Genomic DNA, 21,504 nt, shown 5'->3' with positions numbered 1-21,504 from the left:
GGACCCATCAACCCATAATTCCCCATCAACATTTGAAAGAGGCGTATCTTGCAGGTCAACACAACCCTTTGTCTGTTCCTCAGTAAGAAATATACAGTCATGAGGCTCTTGCGACTGAAACTGATTAGCTGGGGATGGCAATAGAGTAGCCGGATTAAGAGTCGAACATCTTTTCAAGGTGATATGAGGGGCCAAGAGTGTCAATTCATAACCTGTCAAGCGAGCACTAGTTAAATGCTGCGTTTTGGTCTGGTTCAAAAAGGCATCAACTGCATGGGATACTAACACAAGCAATCTATGTGACAAGACTATCCCCTCACTCTGACGTATGGACACAGCTGCCGCTGCCACAGAGCGAAAACACCCTGGCAACGCACATGCGACTGGGTCGAGGACAGCTGAAAAATATGCACAAGGACGCTGCTTATCACCATGTGTCTGTACTAAACCTGAGAGTGCGCAACCATCCCTCTTGTGTACATAGAGTGTGAAGGCCTTGGTGTAGTCTGGAGTGCCTCATACTGGTGCATAGCATAGAGCTTGACGCAACTGTTTGAAAGCATTCTGACATTCAGTAGTCCATGGAAGGGGCATTGGAGTGTCTTTAGTCAAAAGGGCCAACAAGGGTTTAACAATATGTGAAAAGCTAGGGATCCACTGCCTACAAAAAGAAGTAAGGTTGATCAATGCACGAACATCCTTCTGAGTACAGGGCACAGGCGTGTCTAAAATAGCTTGGATGCGATCTGGTGTGAGTGCACGTCCCTCCTTAGACAGGAGGTGACCTAAATAGGTAACCTGCTGTCTACAATATTGCAATTTCTTCCTAGAAACCTTATGATGGTGAGAGGCAAGAAAGGAGAGCAATGACAATGTTCCTTCTTCACATTGGTCAGTGGTGTCTGCAGCCAACAAGATGTCATCAACATATTGTATGAGAGCTACCCCTTTTGGCACAGGGAAAGAATCAAGCTGTCTTTTCAATGCCTGGCTATAAATGCTAGGACTCTCAGTATACCCTTGTGGAGCTCTACAAAATCTGAAGGATCGATTATTCAAAGTGAAGCAGAACAAATATTGACTGTCAGGATGAATTGGTATGGAAAAGAAAGCGTTCTTCAAATCAATCACAGAGAATGTAGTTGCAGTAGGAGGAACCATGGTAAGGAGTGTCGTGATGTCAGAGACTACCGGGTATTGGAGCACTACGATCTTATTAACTTCTCATAAGTCAATCATAAACCTGTATATTTTAGTATCAGTGTCTTTTTTCAAGATGGGAAGGATAGGGCTATTGCAAATATTGGAAGGGACTTCTTCCACAACCCCTACTCCAATCAGATCTTGAACAATACGTATTAGTGTATCTTCACCTTCTCGAGACATTTTCTATTGAGGCAGTCGAGGCAATGAAGCGTCCTCCTTCACTTGAATATGGACTGGTGGGATAACCATTTGACCCACATCAGTATCTTACGTAGCCCACAGAGTACTAGGTAGGGATGCCAAAGCAATATCTTCTTTAATAAGACAAAACCTCTCACACATGGAATAGTTATCATTCAGAATAACACGCACACCTTCTGGGGAACATCGTATCGTAGCACGAAAATGTTTGAGAATATCGAGACCCACAATATTGTCCGGTGTGTTAGGGGAAAGCAAAAATGGACATGCAGCAGAGAATTTATCAACGTGAAATGCAAGTGGTTGTGACAGTGGGCTAAGGGAAGGTGTCCCATCGATGTGATTGTTAAGCCAGACAGGGGAGCCCTAGGAACCAATTGTTTTGACAGGGCGCTACGGGTAGCTCCTGTGTCAACCAAAAACTGATCAGTAGAACCCAAAACCTGTGCGTTAACATAGGGACCCTTCTGATCGACTGGGACTTCAACTGATTCCTTACCCCATCCTAGGCATTCCTATGCATAAGCAGAATCCTTCAAATCAGCGGTCGAATAATCGGACATTTGATATTGGTTGCGTCTATCAAAAGTGTTAGAAGAATTCTGAGTATGCTCTACTGCCTCAAACTTAGTGCGATTATCCATACCTCCTCTATTTCCTGAGTTCCCTGGGTGGCTTCTCATTTGTCCTCTACCATGCTGATACTGCTGACCTTGCAAAAGTGGACACTCAAAATGCCAATGTCCAATCTCCTTGCAATAGGCACACTGATCAGAAGACAAAGTAGCTCGAGGAAAAGGGGGCGCACTAGGGAGGTACATCGCACGTCCGCCTCTACCACTACCTCTATAAGATAGACCATAAACCTGAGCTAACATAACCTTTGTTTTTAAATCCTTAGCCTTTTTATCCTCGTTGCCCTTAGCTTCCAATTCCTGACGTTCATAATACTGAGCCATAGTCAAAAGAGAGACTGGGGAAGACGTAGTCCATGAACTCTCGCTGGCCTTTAGCCGACTAGCTATTCCTGGCAACAGGTTTGCGACAAATTTGTCGACGAACAGATGCCTGCCCATGTCATCTGTCATTGACTGGCCACTAAAGTTATGGAATGTCTCCTCAAAACGTGTAAAGAAATCAGAAACTGACTCATCTGGTTTCTGCTTACAAGATGCTAGCATAGTCCAATCTATCTTTGTAGGAGGTATCAGAGTTTTCAACTTAGTTATTATAGCCTTTGGGAGATCTAATATTTTTTGTTGCGGTTTCTGTGCAGGTTAACTTTCTTCTCTATTTCCTTCCAAATATCCCCAAAAGCTGCATGATCATCTACTTTACGAATAGATCTCCACATATCAGGAGGTAAAATAAGCCCACAAAACATGTCAATATCAGACAAAGTCATAGTGCTAGAACTAATAGCTCCTTCAATTTCTTCATAAAAAGCAGCTGGATTTTTCCACAGGTCAAGCAAAGCCGTTTTAAGAGCCATGACATCCGCTCTACTCCAAGGGGTACAGACCCAATTGTAAACAAAATATCCCTTTGCATCAGTTGAATCTTTATCGTCATCTGTTCTCGCACCCCTAGGAGGGACATACAAAGGCGCAGCTTCACGCATTGGTTTCCCATGAACTACAATATCCTTATCTGTCCCTGGATCTCCATCCTGTGGCACGGGGGTCCGAACTGTTTGTTCAGCTGTAGCAGCTGCCTATTTCTCCTCCCGCAAACTGAATACACCAGTTCATAGTTTAACCACGCGTCTAATTAAATTGGCCACCTGGGAAGGTAGAAAAAGACCGCCACTCAATCGTTTATGATCATTTTTTATATCAACAGGCTCTAATTCTTTGGAATGTTTGCTGAACCTTTCAATTACTTCTCCAGTAAACGACTCTGTAAAATATAACTGCTCTGACTCCGGCCATTGCTACACAATTGCTATAAGATCTGGAACGGAAGTATCACCATGAGCTGCTTTTCGGGCAGTAGATCTAAGAGTGGCCGCACGGTCAGCGATCAGAAAGGAGCGAGTCTGTCGTTTAAGCATCTGATTTTGTCTTTCCCTGATCTGAGAAAGATTTGTCATCATCAGAATCAACCTCGGGGCAGAGGGAAAAGCAACGCATCCTACGAAGTGTCCTTAAAACAGGCATGCCAAAAATATTATAGCATATATAATATTATAACAAAGTAGTACTTAACAGAATTTGTACCGTTCAAGAATTCAAAAATTAGAGAAAAATCTCCTCATTACCTGCCTATATAAATTGCAATTTATATATACCCAAACAAATCCAAGATTTTGGCCAAACAAACAAGAAGTGTCGCATCAAACGACCATACCAAACAAAAGTCTCCAACCTCCAACTGCCAAGCTCTGAATTGACCAAATGGTCTCTGCATGACGAACGCCAGAAGGGATCTCAGTCGGGGACCGGCACCACATGGAGGGTCAAATCGGGAAAATCAGAAAAGCACTTCGGTCTGCTAAGACAAGGGTCTCCTCACGCAGTGTACATCCTTAGCGAAATTCCAAACCTCCGTCGAGACCACTCCTTCAGGCATCCGAGTCACCGATGAGCTCCACGTTGGGCGCCAATTTGTGGGCCTTACCAAGGCCTACCGGTGCAGGGGTTCGCCATTCTTTGCGCACTAGTCCTTGGACCAACAAATGAACATTGGCACAGAAGTTGTAATATCAAAACAATAGTTTATTAAAACCTCATGAGTGGAACTACATCTCCACAGAACCCTCAGGCAATGTATGAGGTATTACAAGGAGTACAGAAACCATGGGCCTTTTATACCCACTTTGTAGCTGAGTAAGCATGAGAGCTCAAAAGGAGGCGGTACAAGTATACACTAGAATAGCTATTCACATATATGGGAGGGGTGATGAAGTAGCTGACATCAGTTGAAACAGCCTGACAGTTACACACTAGGACAGGTGCATTCAGCTATAGGTCTTTCTGAGCATGTGCAAGGCTCTGACTCAGTGCTGAAGGAGTTAACTGTAACAAATGACACAAGCAGAATACAAGGGCAGGCAATAGTGAAGAGGGAGACAGCACATGGCTAACTAAAATGGCTGCCAAAAACAAAATGGCTTCAGCTCATGCCAACAGTGATCTCTGCCAACTTCCACAGACTAACACTGTAATTGTTAATGTTGACTTGGAAATTAATGCTGCTTCTTCATTGTTTGTTTCCTAAAATGTGATCCTTGTTATCTACATAGTTCCCTTTTTCTGCTTAATTGGCTTGTTCTAGCTGTAAGCTTTATCTTACCTCCTGATGTTCCACATCTTAAGAAATCACCACTAGTGATAGTATTGTTTCTCTGTCTTTGGTCTCTTATTTATGCCATATTAAATTCTTGGTATTCTCTGTCCAGCCTTCTATAGTTTCGGCTGCAGCTGGAAAGGTCTGGGATCATGGGCTTCAGTAGGAGCTTAGTTTCTTACCCCTCTCAGTTTCCAGTTTCATGTTTTGCCTTGTCAGCCATATACTCTTACTCACTATTCAAACTTCTACTCAAAGTGTATTGGATCTTCTGTTTGGCCTTTCAGTGGGCTAGTTGAGGTAGGTATGCATTATGCACCCTGGATAAAGAGCAAGCAGAAGGGAGCTTGATGTTATTGTCTCCAATCTCTTGGGGTTTCGTTGGTACCCTGCCACCCAGATCGTCGTTTAAATGTACTTCTTTCAGCAGCATGCTCATCGCTTACCCCCAGTCATCTGGCTACAGTTGTACCAATCTTCACAGGTTTTATATTTTTCCATCCCAGAATGAATATAGACGCCTCAAAATATCAAATTAGTCAAATTATAAGGCCTTTACTCGCCGGTACTTGATGTACGTCCCTCTTCAGAGTAGTTGAAGTAACTAGCATGGTCAGTATGTTTAGCTCACTGTGCAGTTGGAGATCAAATGTTCTTATTTCTGTTAATTCCTTGTTTTCTGTTACGTCTGTTATTATCCATATCTTTAGAAACTTCTAATTTTACTTTTCCTAATCCTACAATTCCATTTGTACTAAGAAATAAAAGATAAAGAAAAATGAAAAAAGAAAGAGTTTTAAGACCAATTTAATTTAATTTTTCATTTTTATTTAAGCTTCCACCCCCTTTTTCGCCCCAAACAGGAAACTCTTGCACACGTTTAAATCCCCAGTCTCACAAACGGACGTTGATTAACTTTGTGGCATCAACAAAATAATAAGGCCCTGATCCCAGCAGAGCAGAGCCGGAAAATTCTGATCCCTGTTCAGACTCCTGTTATTGTAAGGATCACAGTTCCACATACGTCAGAAAACACCATAACCCCACAATTTTCCTTTGAATTAGGTCAAGCCAAATCTGGCGAACTATAATGGGTGAAAACATGCAGAATATTCCAGTACTTGCAGAATTCGGTGCAGAAAACATCAAATTCAGTAGTTAATTCATCATTTTCCAGAGGACAACTCTGAATGGTGGTATTTACTGAACCCGATAAATATCGCACCCATAGTATCTTTGTTTACTGGGTACAGTAAATACCTCACCCTCCTATGGACCATTTGGAATCTGGGCATAAGTGGTGATCAGCTACCTGTGTAGTGATGCTAAAACATTCAATTAAGTAGTTGAAATTCAGGAACTGACTTTTAAGCCTTAAAAGATCCTTCTGTATTTCAATGTATAGAGTGCGGAAAAGGCTGGAAATTAAAGCTGATGTTCATTATAATTTTTTTTTTTTTTGCTGTTATAGGAGATGCCAGTTTCAACAAAACTAAGTAATTTAACAAGCATTGATAACTTGGCACTAAGCCTGGGACTGTTGAAGGAAATCAAAGTAAACCTTGAAAGAATTCCTTTTGATGTGATTGAATGTTGCAGCAAAAAGACTGAAGAACGGTTAAAATGTGGTACTTCTCCTTCAAAGGAGGAAGACGATGCAGTATTGGAAACTAAGATGGATCGAATGAACAAAGAGGCAAGTTGATTTTCTTAACTTCTGCCATTACGTGCCTTAAATTAAAGTTCTTGCAAAGGATGCGTTTTGGTTATAAATACCATATTTATTTTTATCATGGATCATTTACGTGAGAGTAAACTCTACCTATTTGTTTAGGATATCAGGGTTCTACTTATTGGATAGATGTAGGTCTGAGACAAGCCATTTTTTAAACTCCTCATATGGCGGGATCATTCCTCTCAGTCCTACGTCCATGGTCATTTGACCCTGAATTACTCGTTCAGTCTTTATAGTGCACTTTTCCATCCGTATTTAAACTGGAAGAAGCCCTAAACTTTGAAATTTGAGTCAAGTCCTTCTCCTGGGAGTTACACCGACCTACTTTTTTTCCACAACTGTCATCCATTTTGTTTTAGCTTTAGGTGACGCAATGCTTCCTGAAATGAGGGTGCATAACTCCTGGGGATTGGCAACCCTCCTTGCCAACTAACCGTTCTAGTGATATATATGTCTGCGTTCTATATGTTCAGCACAAATCTAGTTACAAGGGAAAATTAGCAAAGCGCAGTGTGGTTTTTCATGGGGTGATTCTTAGCTCGCCATTTGCAGTTTGGTAGGTCTGAGTGAAGTGATAATGTGGTTCCATTGTCACTGCACTGAAAAACATTTGTCCCCCTATCCGATATGCAGAATTCGAAATGGGGACCTGTTTGCCATACAAATATTCCTCACGGTGATACTTGAATAAAGTTTCACAGAAAAAAAGTCAATGCACATATTTAATATAGTTTGAATCCAAATTCTGGTGCAAACCCATGTTTGCATTCAGTTTCAAATTTTCCATTAGACTCAGACTAGCGGCCTTTGGGTCCAAGGGAAATGGTTGTTTGATGAACTGGTTATCTCCATTACTTCCTTCCCAAACTGAAAAAATCCAAAGTGAATATGATCCTTATAACTCTGGCATTGGTAATATCAGGTCTTATGTCCTCTATTAGATTATTAGAGAAATCATACTAACTGCCTGGTTCCTGATTACCTCTAGTACACACTGTGTGAACACTGTGAAAGGTGTCTAATGCTGTTTCAAGATGGCCCCTCAGGTATGCTAGTGGAAGAGGATCTCCATATTATGTCTAGACCAAAGCATCAGTCAGTGGAGATGCCAGGCGAAGATGATGGGCCTTTACCTATTTCGTCTGGTGAGGTAAATGATTTCTTAGAGGGAATTTAAATATTCTGTTTTTAAGAGTACCAGCTCCCCTTTGAGAGCAAAATGTAGTCTTTTCTAACTTAATACCCCCGATCATCAGGCCCTCTTTGAGGCACATTGCCTTACTATTACAGGGACCTAAGTATTAAGCAAGATACAGGCTTCATGTTCTCAAGAACCATGTACAAAATTTATAACAACATGGTGTATTTTAGTATTTGAATTTCTTTCTCCCTGAAGTAAATAATTCTGTTGTGAACTAATTTGTTTATCCACCAGATGAGCTCTTTTAACAACATTGTTGTTGGAAAAACATGTGAACCTGTTCTGTTCTAAGTGAGAGAATTAGGAACACCAGACAGCTTTATTTGTTAATTATGGGGCTATTGAGTGCAAGCAGAAGAAACACAAACAGTCCATACTTGGCTGATTTTTGTTATGTACCACCACTTTGAAGCAGAAGGGCAACAGACCCGTTCTGGGTAGGTCAAACGCCAATCGACTACATGATTGACAGGCTCTGCTGTTCCAAGAAAAGTCCCTTTTAAGTTTGCAGCATGGCAACATTGAGATGAGACAATGCAGTGTAAAGATGAGAATATAATCATGATTTTGAATTATTTTGGTGGCTTCATTCTGTCATTCACAGATTTGTATTTTCTAGATGTCTTTGGCCTGGCAACCTTAACCATTCACATGCCACTCGGGTGATATTTTAGCTATGCAGAGAGGTCTGGTATTGGCCACTCTTCCTTCACTAGGCATAGCTGTGTGATCTTTAAGCAAGCCACCCGTGAACCTTGATTTTTTTTTTTAATCATCCAAAAGAGAATGTACCAAATGCAATTATAAACTTGACTGGATAAATTATTGCTCATGGGATACTTGATGGAATTTTCTGACTTTTATTTCTTACCTGGCAAGCTTAAGTATTCAAGTAAATCCTTACAGGCCAACTGGCTGCTTTGGTGCAGTATAGGGATTCTAAGAAAAACTATTGTGATGCAACTTTTTGTTGAGCCACTTAAATCAGTTTTCTCTGTTTAAAAGCCTCTGGGGGCATGGCTTAAGATGGCAGTCGCACTTTAAGAGGGCTCCAGACCTCCGTCATCCGCTCGCAACCCTGCACCCCTCCAGCATCAGAAACCCTTCCACACCACCACGAAGGGAGCTGTACCTAGAACATCAGTAAGCCTAAACCTAAAGGGTGCTCCAAGCAGTGATATGGATGCCAGAGATACCAACCCGTGGCGGCGACTGTGCCGCTGTAAGATGGTAGCGATCTAGCCCAGACCTACAAGGATTGTTGGTTGCGGGATGCAGAGTGCTGCTGAGCCCCGCCGGGTTGTTACGACTGCGTTGTTACATTGCATACCTTTACAATGCAAGTCGTTACAACAACTTGCTGTAGAAGGCACAAGGTGTTGGATTTGAAATCCAATACCTTCCCTACTGTTGCACTGACTGGAGTTAGAATAGTGAATTATACTATTCAAACATCCAGCGCCCCCTACAGCAAGTCGTTGTAATGACTTGCGTTGTAACAAAGTGGTAATTGTAACAACTGCGTTGTAATGGCATGCGATGCATCATCGCACATTCAGTGCAAAGCATCCTGGTGACTCCCGGAGAGGAAGGAGGCGCTGAAGGCTTGATCCAGCAAGATGGCAAACGGCGTGCGATTGCCGATGGACCCGATTAGGAGCAACACTCGTGACAACTGAGGTACCGGGTAGGGCTGACAGTCAGCCTGCCACCTTGTGCTGCATCTGCAGCCCTCTCGCTCCCTCTAGCCCCTTGTGCAAGACAGTGGTAAAGGTAGCCGGCCTGCGATAGGCAGGATATGGCACTGGCAGCTGCCCCTGCAGTTTTGTGTGCCCTGCTGAGAGGAGACGGCGGCTTGGGCATTTTGGCCTCCAGTGATTCCAGACCGGAGATACTCAACTGGGCCTGCCTGAACTGAAAGGCAACACACGGCAGCACTTTGAGGGCCCGTGGGCCTCTCACACACCCTGGCTGAGGAAAGGTACTGGGCAAAGGCTTTACTGGTTGTGCCGAGTCTGTGGGGAACCGAGACTGCTTGGCGCAGGCGGAAGAACTCTGGGCCCCCTTCCCTTAGTGGGTCCCAGGCCGGCCTGTACTGTGGGGAGGGTGAATCCAGGACACTCGCCCGACATCCCCCATGATACAATTCACTTTTCTCCTGTGCGATCGGCCCTCCCTGTGTGGCATCCCACCCCCTCCCCTGGTACACTGAGGACGGCACATTCAGCATGCGACTCAGCAGGACAACCGCTGAGGCTTGGGTCGAATAGGCTCTAGAAATTCTTCCTATAGCCCGTGTCGGACCCGGGGCAGTCGTGCTTCTACCGGGTGCTGACTAAGACGACATCAACATACGAAAGGTAGACCTGGGGAGCCAGCTGTAGCAGGCCCGCAGCCCAACTGGACGACTTGCCCTGCCACCTGCTGCCCTGTGCTTCATCATCTGTGGCCGCGGCGCAGTCACTGGACCCCGAGCGAGGTCTGGCTGTCCTGGTCCATGCGGAGGTGGTGCTGGGGTCAATGCTGAGCGGCAGTTCCCATACGGTCTCCAGGACCTGAGGGAGCGTGCCAGAACACCATTGGGTTCTGCAACCAGACCTCTATTGTCAGGCGGAGATATACTTCCAGTTTTGGGCTATGAAGAGGCCAGATTGACGGCCGAAGCCTATCCCCACTCAGACCAGGCCGCCTTAATACCTGCACTGCAAACATAACCAGAGGGCAGGTGGTGAAAGGAGGCGGTCTCGCCGGTCACTGCGAGAACTCAACAAGAGACAAAAGAATCTGCTGGGCCCCCCTAACATCCCCAGACTACGTGTGAAGACTTCTCTGGGCCCCACTCTGATGAAATCAATCCTTTTAATCCCCATGAGAACTGACAGAGACATAACTAAACGTGCCTGGGTACACGCCACAAAGTGCTGGAGCTGAAAACTCTGACACAGCACTGTAGACAATCAATGAAGTGAGGCCCTGGCAGTAGACATACATTTTGGACTTAGACAGTCCCCCTCGCTACAGCCCTGCCATGGGGAAGGATAAGGGAGCGAAACTGCAGCCACCCCAAACCCTCATGGAACAATATACTACCGATGGCCCCTGTCATGGGAAGACTTTACCGGCTATGATCTCCAACTTGGAGGGGGATCTAGCCACGAATCTGCAAGCTATAAAGTCTTCCCAGGATTCTGTAGAAACCAAGGGACATTCGGGTAAATATGGCCCTCATCCGTCAAGATCTTCGTAATTCACCGACCGGATAACAGACCGAATCAAGACTGTCTGAGGTGGAAGATGGCGTATCACAACTGAAGGAGCAGGTCAACAAGTTATTATCCTGCATTAATGACCTCCATAGGTGTGAATAAGGCGACGAAAATCGCTCACAATTGAATAATCTCCACCTGGTGGGAGTCCATGAGGGAGCAGACCTGGCGAAAGTGGCCAAATTTGTCGAAGACCAGCTCAAATCTTGGATGCCGCCTGGCACGCTCTCAACATGGGTTGTCGTGGAACATGCTCGCCGAGCCCTCATGCCCAAGCGGCCACCGGGAATCCCCCACATCGCTCAATCATTGCCAACATCCTAAACTTTAAAGATAGGGACGCTGTCCTGCAGGCAGCTCGTACCCAGCCTGATTTTTTCTATCAGGGAGCCAAAATAATAATTTTCCTGGACTATACTAAGGAAGTGCAAGTACAAAGAAAATCATACTACTCCGTAAAACAGAAACTGAGCCCTCGACCTACCATACAGACTCCTCTTCCCAGCCCGCCTCAGGGTGATATTCCAAGACTAGACTTATTTCTTCGACAACCCGAAGGCGCCATGGACCTGGATAACTGAGGAATGTCCGCTCTGTACGTGGGCGAATGCCCCTCCACCTGGCCCTCAGACATCATCACAAACAACCAAACCCGTGGGCTCCCACAGGCAGCACACACGTTCCCGTAGAGGGCGCAACGCCCAAAGAGTAGTATCTACCTCACTTTCTAGTACCCCCCAGAGAACGTACAGATTGCCCCTCAGGACCTGCCAAACCTCTCAGAGAGCTTTAATGACTTGGAAGGGACTCTTGGAGGAAAACCTCCCATGTCTCCAACACCGAGGTCAGAGGACATAGACCTCTTGCGAAGCCCCCAAATCTAGCCAACAATCCACCATCACCAATGCTTCTGTTCTGGGGGCCTGAGAATCCCGATATAAGGAGGGGTCCACCACTCTGTTTCCACACTTAGCTTCATAGCCTAGTCTGTTCTGAGTGTTAGTTAATTGGGTGACAGATGCTTCAATGGGAGAATTATAGGGTGGGAGGTTGGTTGGGAGGGACTGTTATCTCTGTTTTTGTTAAAATTGTTCTGGTCAGCTGCAACACTGGATACAAAGTTAAAGATGTGTTTGCAGGCATCCTTCATAGCAAGGCCTGATACCCCCAGATGTTCCCAAGTTCTAGGCTCTCAGATCCAATAGGTTGCCCATTCCAATGGCTCCATGCAACACCACCAGACCAGCATGGCATTGCCCCACTACGAGGGTGAACCCCTCAGAGCCTTTTCCTGGATGTGAATGGGCTCCTAGATAAAGTGAAGCGTACCGCGATCTTGAAATATGCATGGAGGGTCACACCGTATGTCATGTTGCTCCAAGAGACACTGGAAACCATTGCCCCTTTTTAGCGTGCCAGGGATTTGACAGGGTCTGCCACTCGGGTTCTCCCGAGGATCCAGAGGAGTGGCGATCCTTCTGCGGCGTTCCCTTCCCTTTACACCGGTCCAAACAATCAGTGATCCTCGAGGCCGATTTGTGACCCTCACGGGGTCTCTAGGAAATGCCACTATTAATCTAGTGTCGCTTTATATACCTCCGAAGACTCTGGAGCCCACCCTCCGGGCCACCGTAGAGGTAATATCATCTTTTCCCCAGGGGTTTACAGTAATTCGGGGGGACTTTAATGTAGTCTTAGAACCCACTAAGGACGCCACTGCGACACCCTCTTCCCACAGAAACCTAGGTTTGTAATGTCGAGAGTATGTCTTCCCAGACAGCAGAAGCTGTGGTGGCGAGCGTAATATGGGTCAATAGTTAATTAAGACTTATTTTTCTGAAGGGGTCACTGAAGAGTAAAATACAGTTGTTTTTCAGCACGGTCAAGAATATACATAAAATCACCACTATTGCAATTGGTTTCCACCCAATCAGTACACCCGGATTTTTTGCTTTTTAGATCACCCTGTTTTGGACTTTTTACTTTGGGTGAATCTCACTACCAGTGTCTCATCCACTGTAATCACATTGCAATCGGACTGCACATGTTTACCGTCAGTTTTTGCCTTTCAAGATAAGTCCACTGCGAAGCAGCCAGGGTAAGAATCACTTGGCTTGTTACACATGAACAAGTGTACACACACGTGTACACACAAGTGCGGGCTGCAAGTGGGGGACTACTGTCCTACACAGCCCGATAATTACACCCAGGTAGCCTGGTTTAATGGGGACTCAGCAGAATTATGATATTCACCTGGAATAGGCATTATAGTGTTAGTGTACACTAGTGGGGAAAGTCTATGTGATGTACTGTTTTGTCTACTGTGACACTCCGTTTTACACATAGGGAGAGAACTGCCTTAGAGTGCAGTTTCGCTACGCTTTTACCTGCATAGGCCATTGACGTCTTAAATTGGGGTATAACCTGTGCGAGAAAATCAATTATGTAACTTCCAAAATGATATCTGTATACCTTATGGGTCTTCCAGAGTTGTCATATTTCCCTGGCTCAGCTCAGGATCAGAGCCCAGGCCTTTTGTCACCCTGCTGTGGTAATTAATTACATTTCTCTCCAGCAGTAGGAACAAATGCTGCCCCACACAAAAGGAGCAATTAGCAGTACTTCTCCCTGCTCTTGAGGAGGAAAGCGGTGGGGCAGAATTATCTACATCTATCGTTCAGCTGCCTCACTGCACCATGGATTGACCTACCCAAGACCAGTGAATAAAGGAGCGTTTCCAGACAAAAGGAGCCGACCCAGAGAGGGGGTCTCTTTGAACTTTTATTGTGCAGGACCCTAGCAGTGATGTCAGTGAGGGGCGGAGCCGAGACTCCAGGAGCAGATGTGACCTGTGGCTCCTGGATGAAACCATTTTGAACTGTCCCGCTGGGAAGGAGGGTTGGGACAGGGGTGGAGAAATGATGTGGCACCTTAGGATTGGCCAGGTGTGCCTGACCTCTAGAACATTGCTTTTCCCTTTAAATGCTCTTACACAAGGGGGAGACTGTCTCTTGCCTGTGGATTTTTCCTGGGACCGCCATGGAGAACTGGAAGTAGGAACCGCCTGATCAGGACCAAGGACCCTGCCCAATTGACCCTAGGACCTGTGGGTCTCCCCAAGGGCCAGTGAGTTTGGCCCCCTTACACCTGGACTTTTTTGTGCACAGAAAGCAAGATCAAGAGGAGAGCTGGCGCAGGGAGCACAGAGAACCAGCTCTGAGATGACTGCACCGCTTTGGAGGGGAGGAGGGTTTCTGCAACTGCCCCCGATTGATAGAGCTCGTCACCAGTAGTAAAATGAGCCCAGGATCTGCCAAATCGGCCCACCAGGGCAAAAAGTATTGCTTTTTAAAGTTTGGTGACCTTTGATCTTTCCTGCCTCGGAGCACGTGAGGCTCTGTCGCCTGGTTGGTAAATGCCCCGCCGCAAAGAAACTGTTTTTTTGTCCTTGGGGAGAAGGCGTGTATGAGGCCCCTCCATGTCCCTTTGTTTAACCCAAGGTCCCCATCCCTCAGACATGCTCCTGTTTTAGGGGGCTGGGACCCCATTTCCGGCCCCATGGCACCACTGAGAAAGAGAAAATTGGGAGGTGCCTTCACACTCCCCCCGCCGAAGCAGTCAGGGGCCCAGGACCCCATCCCTGGGACCCGAAACAAGGGATAAAGGGGGAGCTGCCCCAACCCCTTCTGTTATGGTAATACATTTTTAAAGTGCACGTATACTCAGAGGTGTCTTGGCGCTGATTCAGCATAACAAGCATGTAGCTATAAGGATACTAGTTGTTAAAGAGTCATGATTTTAGCAGTTTTCTAAAAGTTAACAGGGTGGGAGCCGCTCTAATGTTTATAGGTAGACTATTCTAGAGTTTTGAGGCTATGAAGGCAAAGCAACTACCCCCTTTCCCCCCTGACCCCCCACACCCCCACCCATTTGAGCCTTTTGAATCTGAAGCAGGCGACCATCACGGAGCTTTTGGATTGCAAGACCCTGCTGGGTATATAATTGTTTGAGATGGTCGGGCCAGAGTTATGGAGAGCTTTGTAGGTAAATTAAAGTGCCTAGAATTTAATTTGATTGCCATCTGAAAGCCAATGGAGTCCTTTAATATTACAGATTCTGACTGGAATTTCGGAAGGTCAAGAAGAAGTCTAACATCCGCATTCTAATATTCAGATATTGCTTTTGGAGATTTAGGTATAGTCCGTTACAATAATCCAATTTAGTCAGGATTAATAATGTGATAACTGTATTCCTCGAATTAGGGGGAATAAAGGGAACGATTTTTCTGATGATTCTGAGGGTGTTGAAGCTTGAAGAAATAACTGAGTTGATGTGCTTGCTAAAATTTAGATTATCACCAATTAGGACTTCCAGGTTTTATTTGCTTTTCAGACCGGTGAATGGAGTACTCCTAGTTCTGTGGGCCAACAGGTAGGGTTCCAAAATTGTGGACTGTTACCAAAAAGAATGTCCTCGGTTTTGTCTGAGTTCAATTTAAGGCAATGTTTGCCCATCCCATTACCTGTAGCTCTTATACAGTTGTGAAGTGTCCTGTCCCCATGTCCAGGAGCGGGCAGAGAGGAAAAGGCTGCCGTTTCCCATGACCACACGCAGTAGTGCGGTCCAAGTGGGGAGCCGGATAAGGGCAGGCCGAGGTGGGCTCCCAAAGCTCCACCATGGTGGTGAGGCCTTCGGGTAGCCCGGTTGGGACTGGGCATCCCCACCCTGAGGAGATGAAAGATAGACATGGCACAAAGCAGAAAATAGCAGAAAAAACGAAGGAAAAGTTAGACGCGGCTCTCCTTGGTGCAGCGGCAGAGCCACTAATATAAAATTCACTGCTTCCCAGAGGAGCCCCCCCATAGTGCCTTGCGGGGGCCTTACTTTTTAGCCCCTACTTTCAGGGATTTCTCCATCTGGGGCCACCGCCAACATACTTCGAAAGATACTGCCTTTCTCGCATAAGGGATTTGAGGAGTCCCCACCCTAAGTTGGGGGGACCCATAAACAGTAACCCTTTCAGGATTTTCCCCAGATTTCCTAGCACTCCCAAGGCTGGAGTGTTTTGCTCTACAGTCGGTAGTGTTGCGCTCTCTAGGAGCCATGTGTATGGTGACATTCATGAGGGTCTGAACGGCCTAACGGTGGCTAAATGTAATATTTGTATTGATGAGTCCTCCAGGGGCGAAATGTATGGTTACAAGGCAATGTTATATCAGTGTGATGCTCTCTAGGGGCTGTTTTCATAAGCACAGTTTGAAGATATCAAATGTATAAGAAATCCACAAATACAGGGAACTCGTGACCAATGCTTTATTGGTTCACCATATTAGTTTCAAATACTTTATTGGATTACCATAATGATTTCAAAAGCTTTATTGATTCAACATAAGGATTTTAAATGTTTTATTGGTTCCCATAATTAGGTCAATGATTATTTCTCACTGTATATATGTTTTATTAACCTTAAAAAGTGCATTCATGCTGGAGTTTTTTCTTTGATAATTACATCTGAGTACACAATGATGATTTTAACATGTGGTTTGTTGCTCTTGAACTGTAGCAAAACCAATAGACTCACTTGATATGTTTGTGTGACCCCCTTTAGTCGTCAAAAGTGCTATTCAGTGTCATATATGGTATTTTCCACCTGCCAATGTACTTATTTGTAACTTATTGCATAACCTCCCCTGAGCAGGCCTTGGACTGCTCTGCCTCGCTACCCTGAAAGATTCAAGTGCTACAATGGGGTGCTTGGTTCTTGCAAGCCACACAACTAGTAGCCCAATTTCCGACACCCACTGAAATATATTATAAGTAAAATTACCTGATATAGTTGTGGACATCCTGGATACCTGCTTCGATTTTACTATACTTGGTGCAACAAGCGCGGTTTTAGTTAATACCAAACAACCTGATCAGTATTTCAGTGAAAAAGTTTGAACTTCTAGGCACCATGGTTACTCTTATTTGAAATGTCCAGGTTGCAAGTAATGGACTACTATTTGTTTTCAAAGATGGGGAAACCTTATATTTCTAACGATAGGGCAGGAGTAGAGTCTCACTCAGTATCTGTGGTAATGGTCAGCAATACATCTGAAATTCAATTTTTGAGTGCATCATGATTTCTTGAACTTTCCTCTTTCAGAGGTTGAAAAATTAGCACTATTGAATAATTAGTACATCAATTGTATATTTTAGCGCCCTGAGTCAGTGTAATTCATGGTGTGTACTACATAAATGGGGAATATTATTAATGAAAGGTTCACAAATCTCTTGGTGTACTGGTTATGTGAAAGATTTCAGCCAGAGCGCCACCTGTTTTCTGGAATGTTTTTTGATGTTTGCACACTGCTCATTTCCTGCATACACAGTTTCACTGCGGTGTATATATATTTATGAACAGTATCGATCAATCAAATCGGCTTTATTCAGCTGGCATGCAGCCATAAAATTATGGAAAAAAACAACGGAGCAATATAAAACCAGAGACCATTCATAAAACTATTCATACATGTGCAATTATATTGATTCAAAATAGCCTGTGTATACCATCTGTAAGAAGGCCTACTTAAAGTGCTATGTGCTTTAAGACACCAAAACAGTACATTAATCTTATTTTCACCCCAATGAATTGAAAACCCATCTCATAAGTTAAACAAGCATTGGCATAGCCAATATGTCTCGCTTTTGGGACCTTCTAAGTATTTAGTTATGCAGCACAATATCCTTGGTGCAACCACATCAACTGTTGCGTGGCTAAACACTTATAAGGTCCTAAAGGTGAGACCTATTGGCTATGACAATGCTTGGTGTGGTTGTGTGTGGTTGTGTGTGTGGGTGCGGTTGTGGGTGTGGTTGTGTGTAGTGTGTATGTGTGTGGTTGTGTGATTGTGGTTGTGTGGTTGTAGGTGTGGGTGCGGTTGTGTGGTTGGGTGTGGTTATGTGTGTAGTTGTGTGTGTGTGGTTGTGTGTGTTTTTGTGGTTGTGTGTGTGTGTGGTTGTGGGTGTGGTGGTGGGTGCGGTTGTGGGTGTGTGTGTGGATGTGTGTGGTTTGGTGTGGTTGTGGGTGTGTGGTGGTGTGTGTGTGGTGGTGTGTGAGTGGTTGTGGGTGTGGTTGTGTGGATGTGGGTGGTTGTGTGTGTGGGTGGTTGTGTGTGTGGTTGTGTGTGGGATTGTGGGTGGGTGTATGTGTGTGTTGGTGGTTGAGTGAGGGTGTGGGTGTGTGTGGTGTGTGGTTGTGTGTGGGGTTGGATGTGGTTGTGTGTGTGGTTGGTTTTGGTTGTGTGTGCGTGGTTGTGTGCGTGTGGTTGTGTGTGTTGTGTGTGTGGTTGTGATTGTGTGTGGTTGTCTGTGTGGTTGTGTGTGGGTGCAGTTGTGGGTGTGTGTGTGTGGTTGTGTGGCTGTGTGTGTGTGGTTGTGTGTGGGTGCGGTTGTGGGTGTGGGTGTGTGGTTGGGTGTGTGGTGGTGGGTGCGGTTGTGGGTGTGTGTGTGTGTGGGGTTGTGTGTATGGTTGTGGGTGCGGTTATGGGTGCGGGTGTGGTGGGTGTCTGTGTGGATGTGTGGTTGTGTGTGGGGTTGGGTGTGTGGGTGTGGTTGTGTGTACGGTTGTCTGTGTGGGGTTGGGTGTGGTTGGTTGTGGTTGTGTGTGTTGTGTGTGCAGTTGGGTGTGTGTGTGTGGTTGGGTGTGTGCAGGTGTGGTTGTGTTTGTGTGTTTGGTTGTGTGGTTGTGGTTGTGTGTGGTGTGGGTGGTTGTGTGTGTGGTTGTGGTTGGGTGGGGTTTGTCTGTGTGGTGGTGTGTGGGTGGTTGTGTGGGTGTGTGGTTTTGGGTGTGGGTATGGTTGTATGTGGTTGGTTGTGGTTGCGTGTGTGTGTGGTTGGGTGTGGTGTGTGTGGTTGTGTGTGTGGTGTGTGTGGTTGTGTGTGTGGTGTTGGGTGTGGTTGGTTGTGTGAGGTGTGGGTGTGGTTGTTTGTGGTTGGGTGTGTGTGGTTGGGTGTGGTTGTGTGTGTGGTTCTGGGTGTGGTTGTGTGGGTGGTTGAGTGGTTGGTTGTGGTAGCGTGTGTGTGTGGTTGTGTGTGCGTGGTTGGGTGTGTGTGTGTTGGGTGTTTGGTTGTGTGGTTGGGTGTGGTTGTGTGTGTGTGGTTCTGGGTGTGGGTGTGGTGTGTGTGGTTGCGTGTGTTTGTGGTTGTATGGGGTTGTGTGTGCGTGGTTGGGTGTGTGTGTGGTTGTGTCTGTGTGGTTGTGGTTGTGATTATGTGTGTGGTTGTGATTATGTATATTTTAAGCCTTGAAAAAGCCCTGGCCCAATTTTAGCCACTGGGTGAAACACGTGTCGGCTGTTAATAAATTGTAAATGTAAATGTAAATGTTGTAGACTTGTAAAGCGCACAGCTACCCCAGCAACGGGGCGTCCCGGCGCTGTAGACCGCTGGGGAACCCGTCCTGGCTATCCCTGTGAGATGGTCCCTTTCTGGGTATCTCCAAGGTGAAACCAGGCATCCCCGGCGTCTGTGGGGGGCCGTTGTAGAGATGAGGCAAGCTTAATGCCCAGAGTTGCCGAGTGTGTTCCTGGTTAGAGTAGGTACCGAGGCGAGAATTATCGAGTCCGTTTTGACCCTGGTCCACGACCCTGCCGCGTCGGGAATTGAACCCTGGTCCATGGCCGATTCTCTGCTTACGGGTCTGCCGCCTCTACCTAGTGAGCCACACCTCTAACTCTACGCATGTGATTATGTGTGTGGTTGTGTGTGGGTGCGTTTGTGGGTGTGTGGTTGGGCGTGGTGTGTGTGGGTACTGTGTGTGTGGTTGTGATTGTGGTTTGTGTGTGTGTATGTGTGGTTGTGGGTGTGTGGTGGTTGTGTGTGGGTGCAGGTGTGGTTGTGTGTGTGGGTGTGGTTGTGTGTGTGTGTGTGGTGTGTGTGGGTGGGTGTGGTTGTGTGTGTGGTTGTGTGCGGGTGTGTGTGGATGTGTGGTTGTGTGTGTGGTTCTGGGTGTGTGTGGTTGTGTGTGTGGTGTGTGTGGTTGTGTGTGTGTGGGGTGGGTGTGGTTGTGTGTGGTTGTGTGTGTGGTGTTGTGTGTGTGGTTGTGATTGTGTGTGGTTGTCTGTGTGGTTGTCTGTGTGGTTGTGGGTGGGTGTGTGGTGTTGTGGGTGCGGTTGTGGGTGTGGATGTGTGGTTGTGTGTGGGTGTGGTGGGTATGTGTGTGGTTGGGTGTGTAGTTGTCTGGGTGTGTGTGGGTGTGGTTGTGTGTGGGGTTGTGGGTGCGGGTGTGGTGGGTGTCTGTGTGGTTGGGTGTGGTTGTGTGTGGGGTTGGGTGTGTATGGTTGTGTGTACGGTTGTGTGTGGGGTTGGGTGGGGTTGGTTGTGGTTGTGTGTGTGTGGTTGTGTGTGCGGTTGGGTGTGTGTGTGCGGTTGGTTGTGTGTGTGCAGTTGTGGGTGTGGTTGTGTTTGTGTGTTTGGGGTTGTGTGTGGTGTGGGTGGTTGGGTGTGGTTGTGTGTGTGTGGTTGGGTGTGGTTTGTGTGTGTGGTTGTGTTTGTGTGGTTGTGTGTGTGGTTGGTTGTGGTTGTGTGTGTGGTTCTGGGTGTGGGTATGGTTGTATGTGGTTGGTTGTGGTTGCGTGTGTGTGTGGTTGTATCTGGTTTGTTGTGTGTGTGGTTGTGTTCGTGGTTGGGTGTGGTGTGTGTGTGGTTGGTTGTGGTTTTGTGTGCGTGGTTGTGTGTGTGGTGTTGGGTGTGGTTGGGTGTGTGTGGTTGGTTGTGGTTGTGTGTGTGTGGTTCTGGGTGTGGTTGAGTGTGGTTGGTTTTGGGTGTGTGGGTGTGGTTGGATGTGGTTGTGTGTGCGTGGTTGGGTGTCTGTGGTTGTGTGTGGTTGTGGTTGTGATTGTGTGTTTGCTTGTGATTATGTATATTTTAAGCCTTGAAAAAGCCCTGGCCCAATTTTAGCCACTGGGTGAAACACGTGTCGGCTGTTAGCTCTGTTTCAGTGTGAAGAAAGAAACAATAAAATAAATAAATAATATACCTCTAACTCTACGCGTGTGATTATGTGTGGTTGTATGTGTGGTTGGGCATGGTGTGTGGTGTGTGTGTGGTTGTGTGGGTGTCGTGTGTGTGGTTGTGTGGTTTGTGTGTGTGTGTGTATGTGTGGGTGTGGGTATGGTTGTATGTGGTTGGTTGTGGTTGCGTGTGTGTGTGGTTGTATGTGGTTGGTTGTGTGTGTGTGTGTGGTTGTGATTGTGTGTGTGGTTGTGATTATGTATATTTTAAGCCTTGAAAAAGCCCTGGCCCAATTTTAGCCACTGGGTGAAACACGTGTCGGCTGTTAGCTCTGTTTCGGTGAGAAGAAAGAAACAATAAAATAAATAACATACCTCTAACTCTACGCATGTGATTATGTGTGTGGTTGTATGTGTGGTTGTGGTTGTGTGTGGGTGTGGTTGGGCGTGGTGTGTGGTTGGGCGTGGTGTGTGGTTGGGTGTGGTTGTGTGGGTGTTGTGTGTGGTTTGTGTGTGTGTGTATGTGTGGTTGTATGTGGTTGGTTGTGGTTGCGTGTGTGTGTGGTTGTCTGCGGTTGGTTGTGTGTGGTTGGATGTGGTGTGTGTGTGGTT

The 21,504-nt window shown here is 46.1% G+C and overlaps 1 protein-coding gene across 2 annotated transcripts in view; it reads left to right on the top strand.

Moving 5' to 3' along the window:
• The window catches only part of LRIF1 (ligand dependent nuclear receptor interacting factor 1), a 152,437-nt gene that overhangs the window by 121,547 nt on the left and 9,386 nt on the right, over positions 1-21,504 (top strand). For both annotated transcript variants that reach the window (XM_085623438.1, XM_085623439.1), the window contains exon 3: positions 6,167-6,391. In XM_085623438.1, coding sequence (XP_085479564.1) covers positions 6,167-6,391 — 225 coding nt within the window. The remainder of the gene's footprint in view (positions 1-6,166; positions 6,392-21,504) is intronic.

The sequence above is a fragment of the Triturus cristatus genome, chromosome 8, assembly GCF_964204655.1.
Source record: "Triturus cristatus chromosome 8, aTriCri1.1, whole genome shotgun sequence".
Classification (NCBI taxonomy): Eukaryota; Metazoa; Chordata; class Amphibia; order Caudata; family Salamandridae; genus Triturus; species Triturus cristatus.
This window is presented reverse-complemented; position numbering and strand designations above follow the sequence as displayed.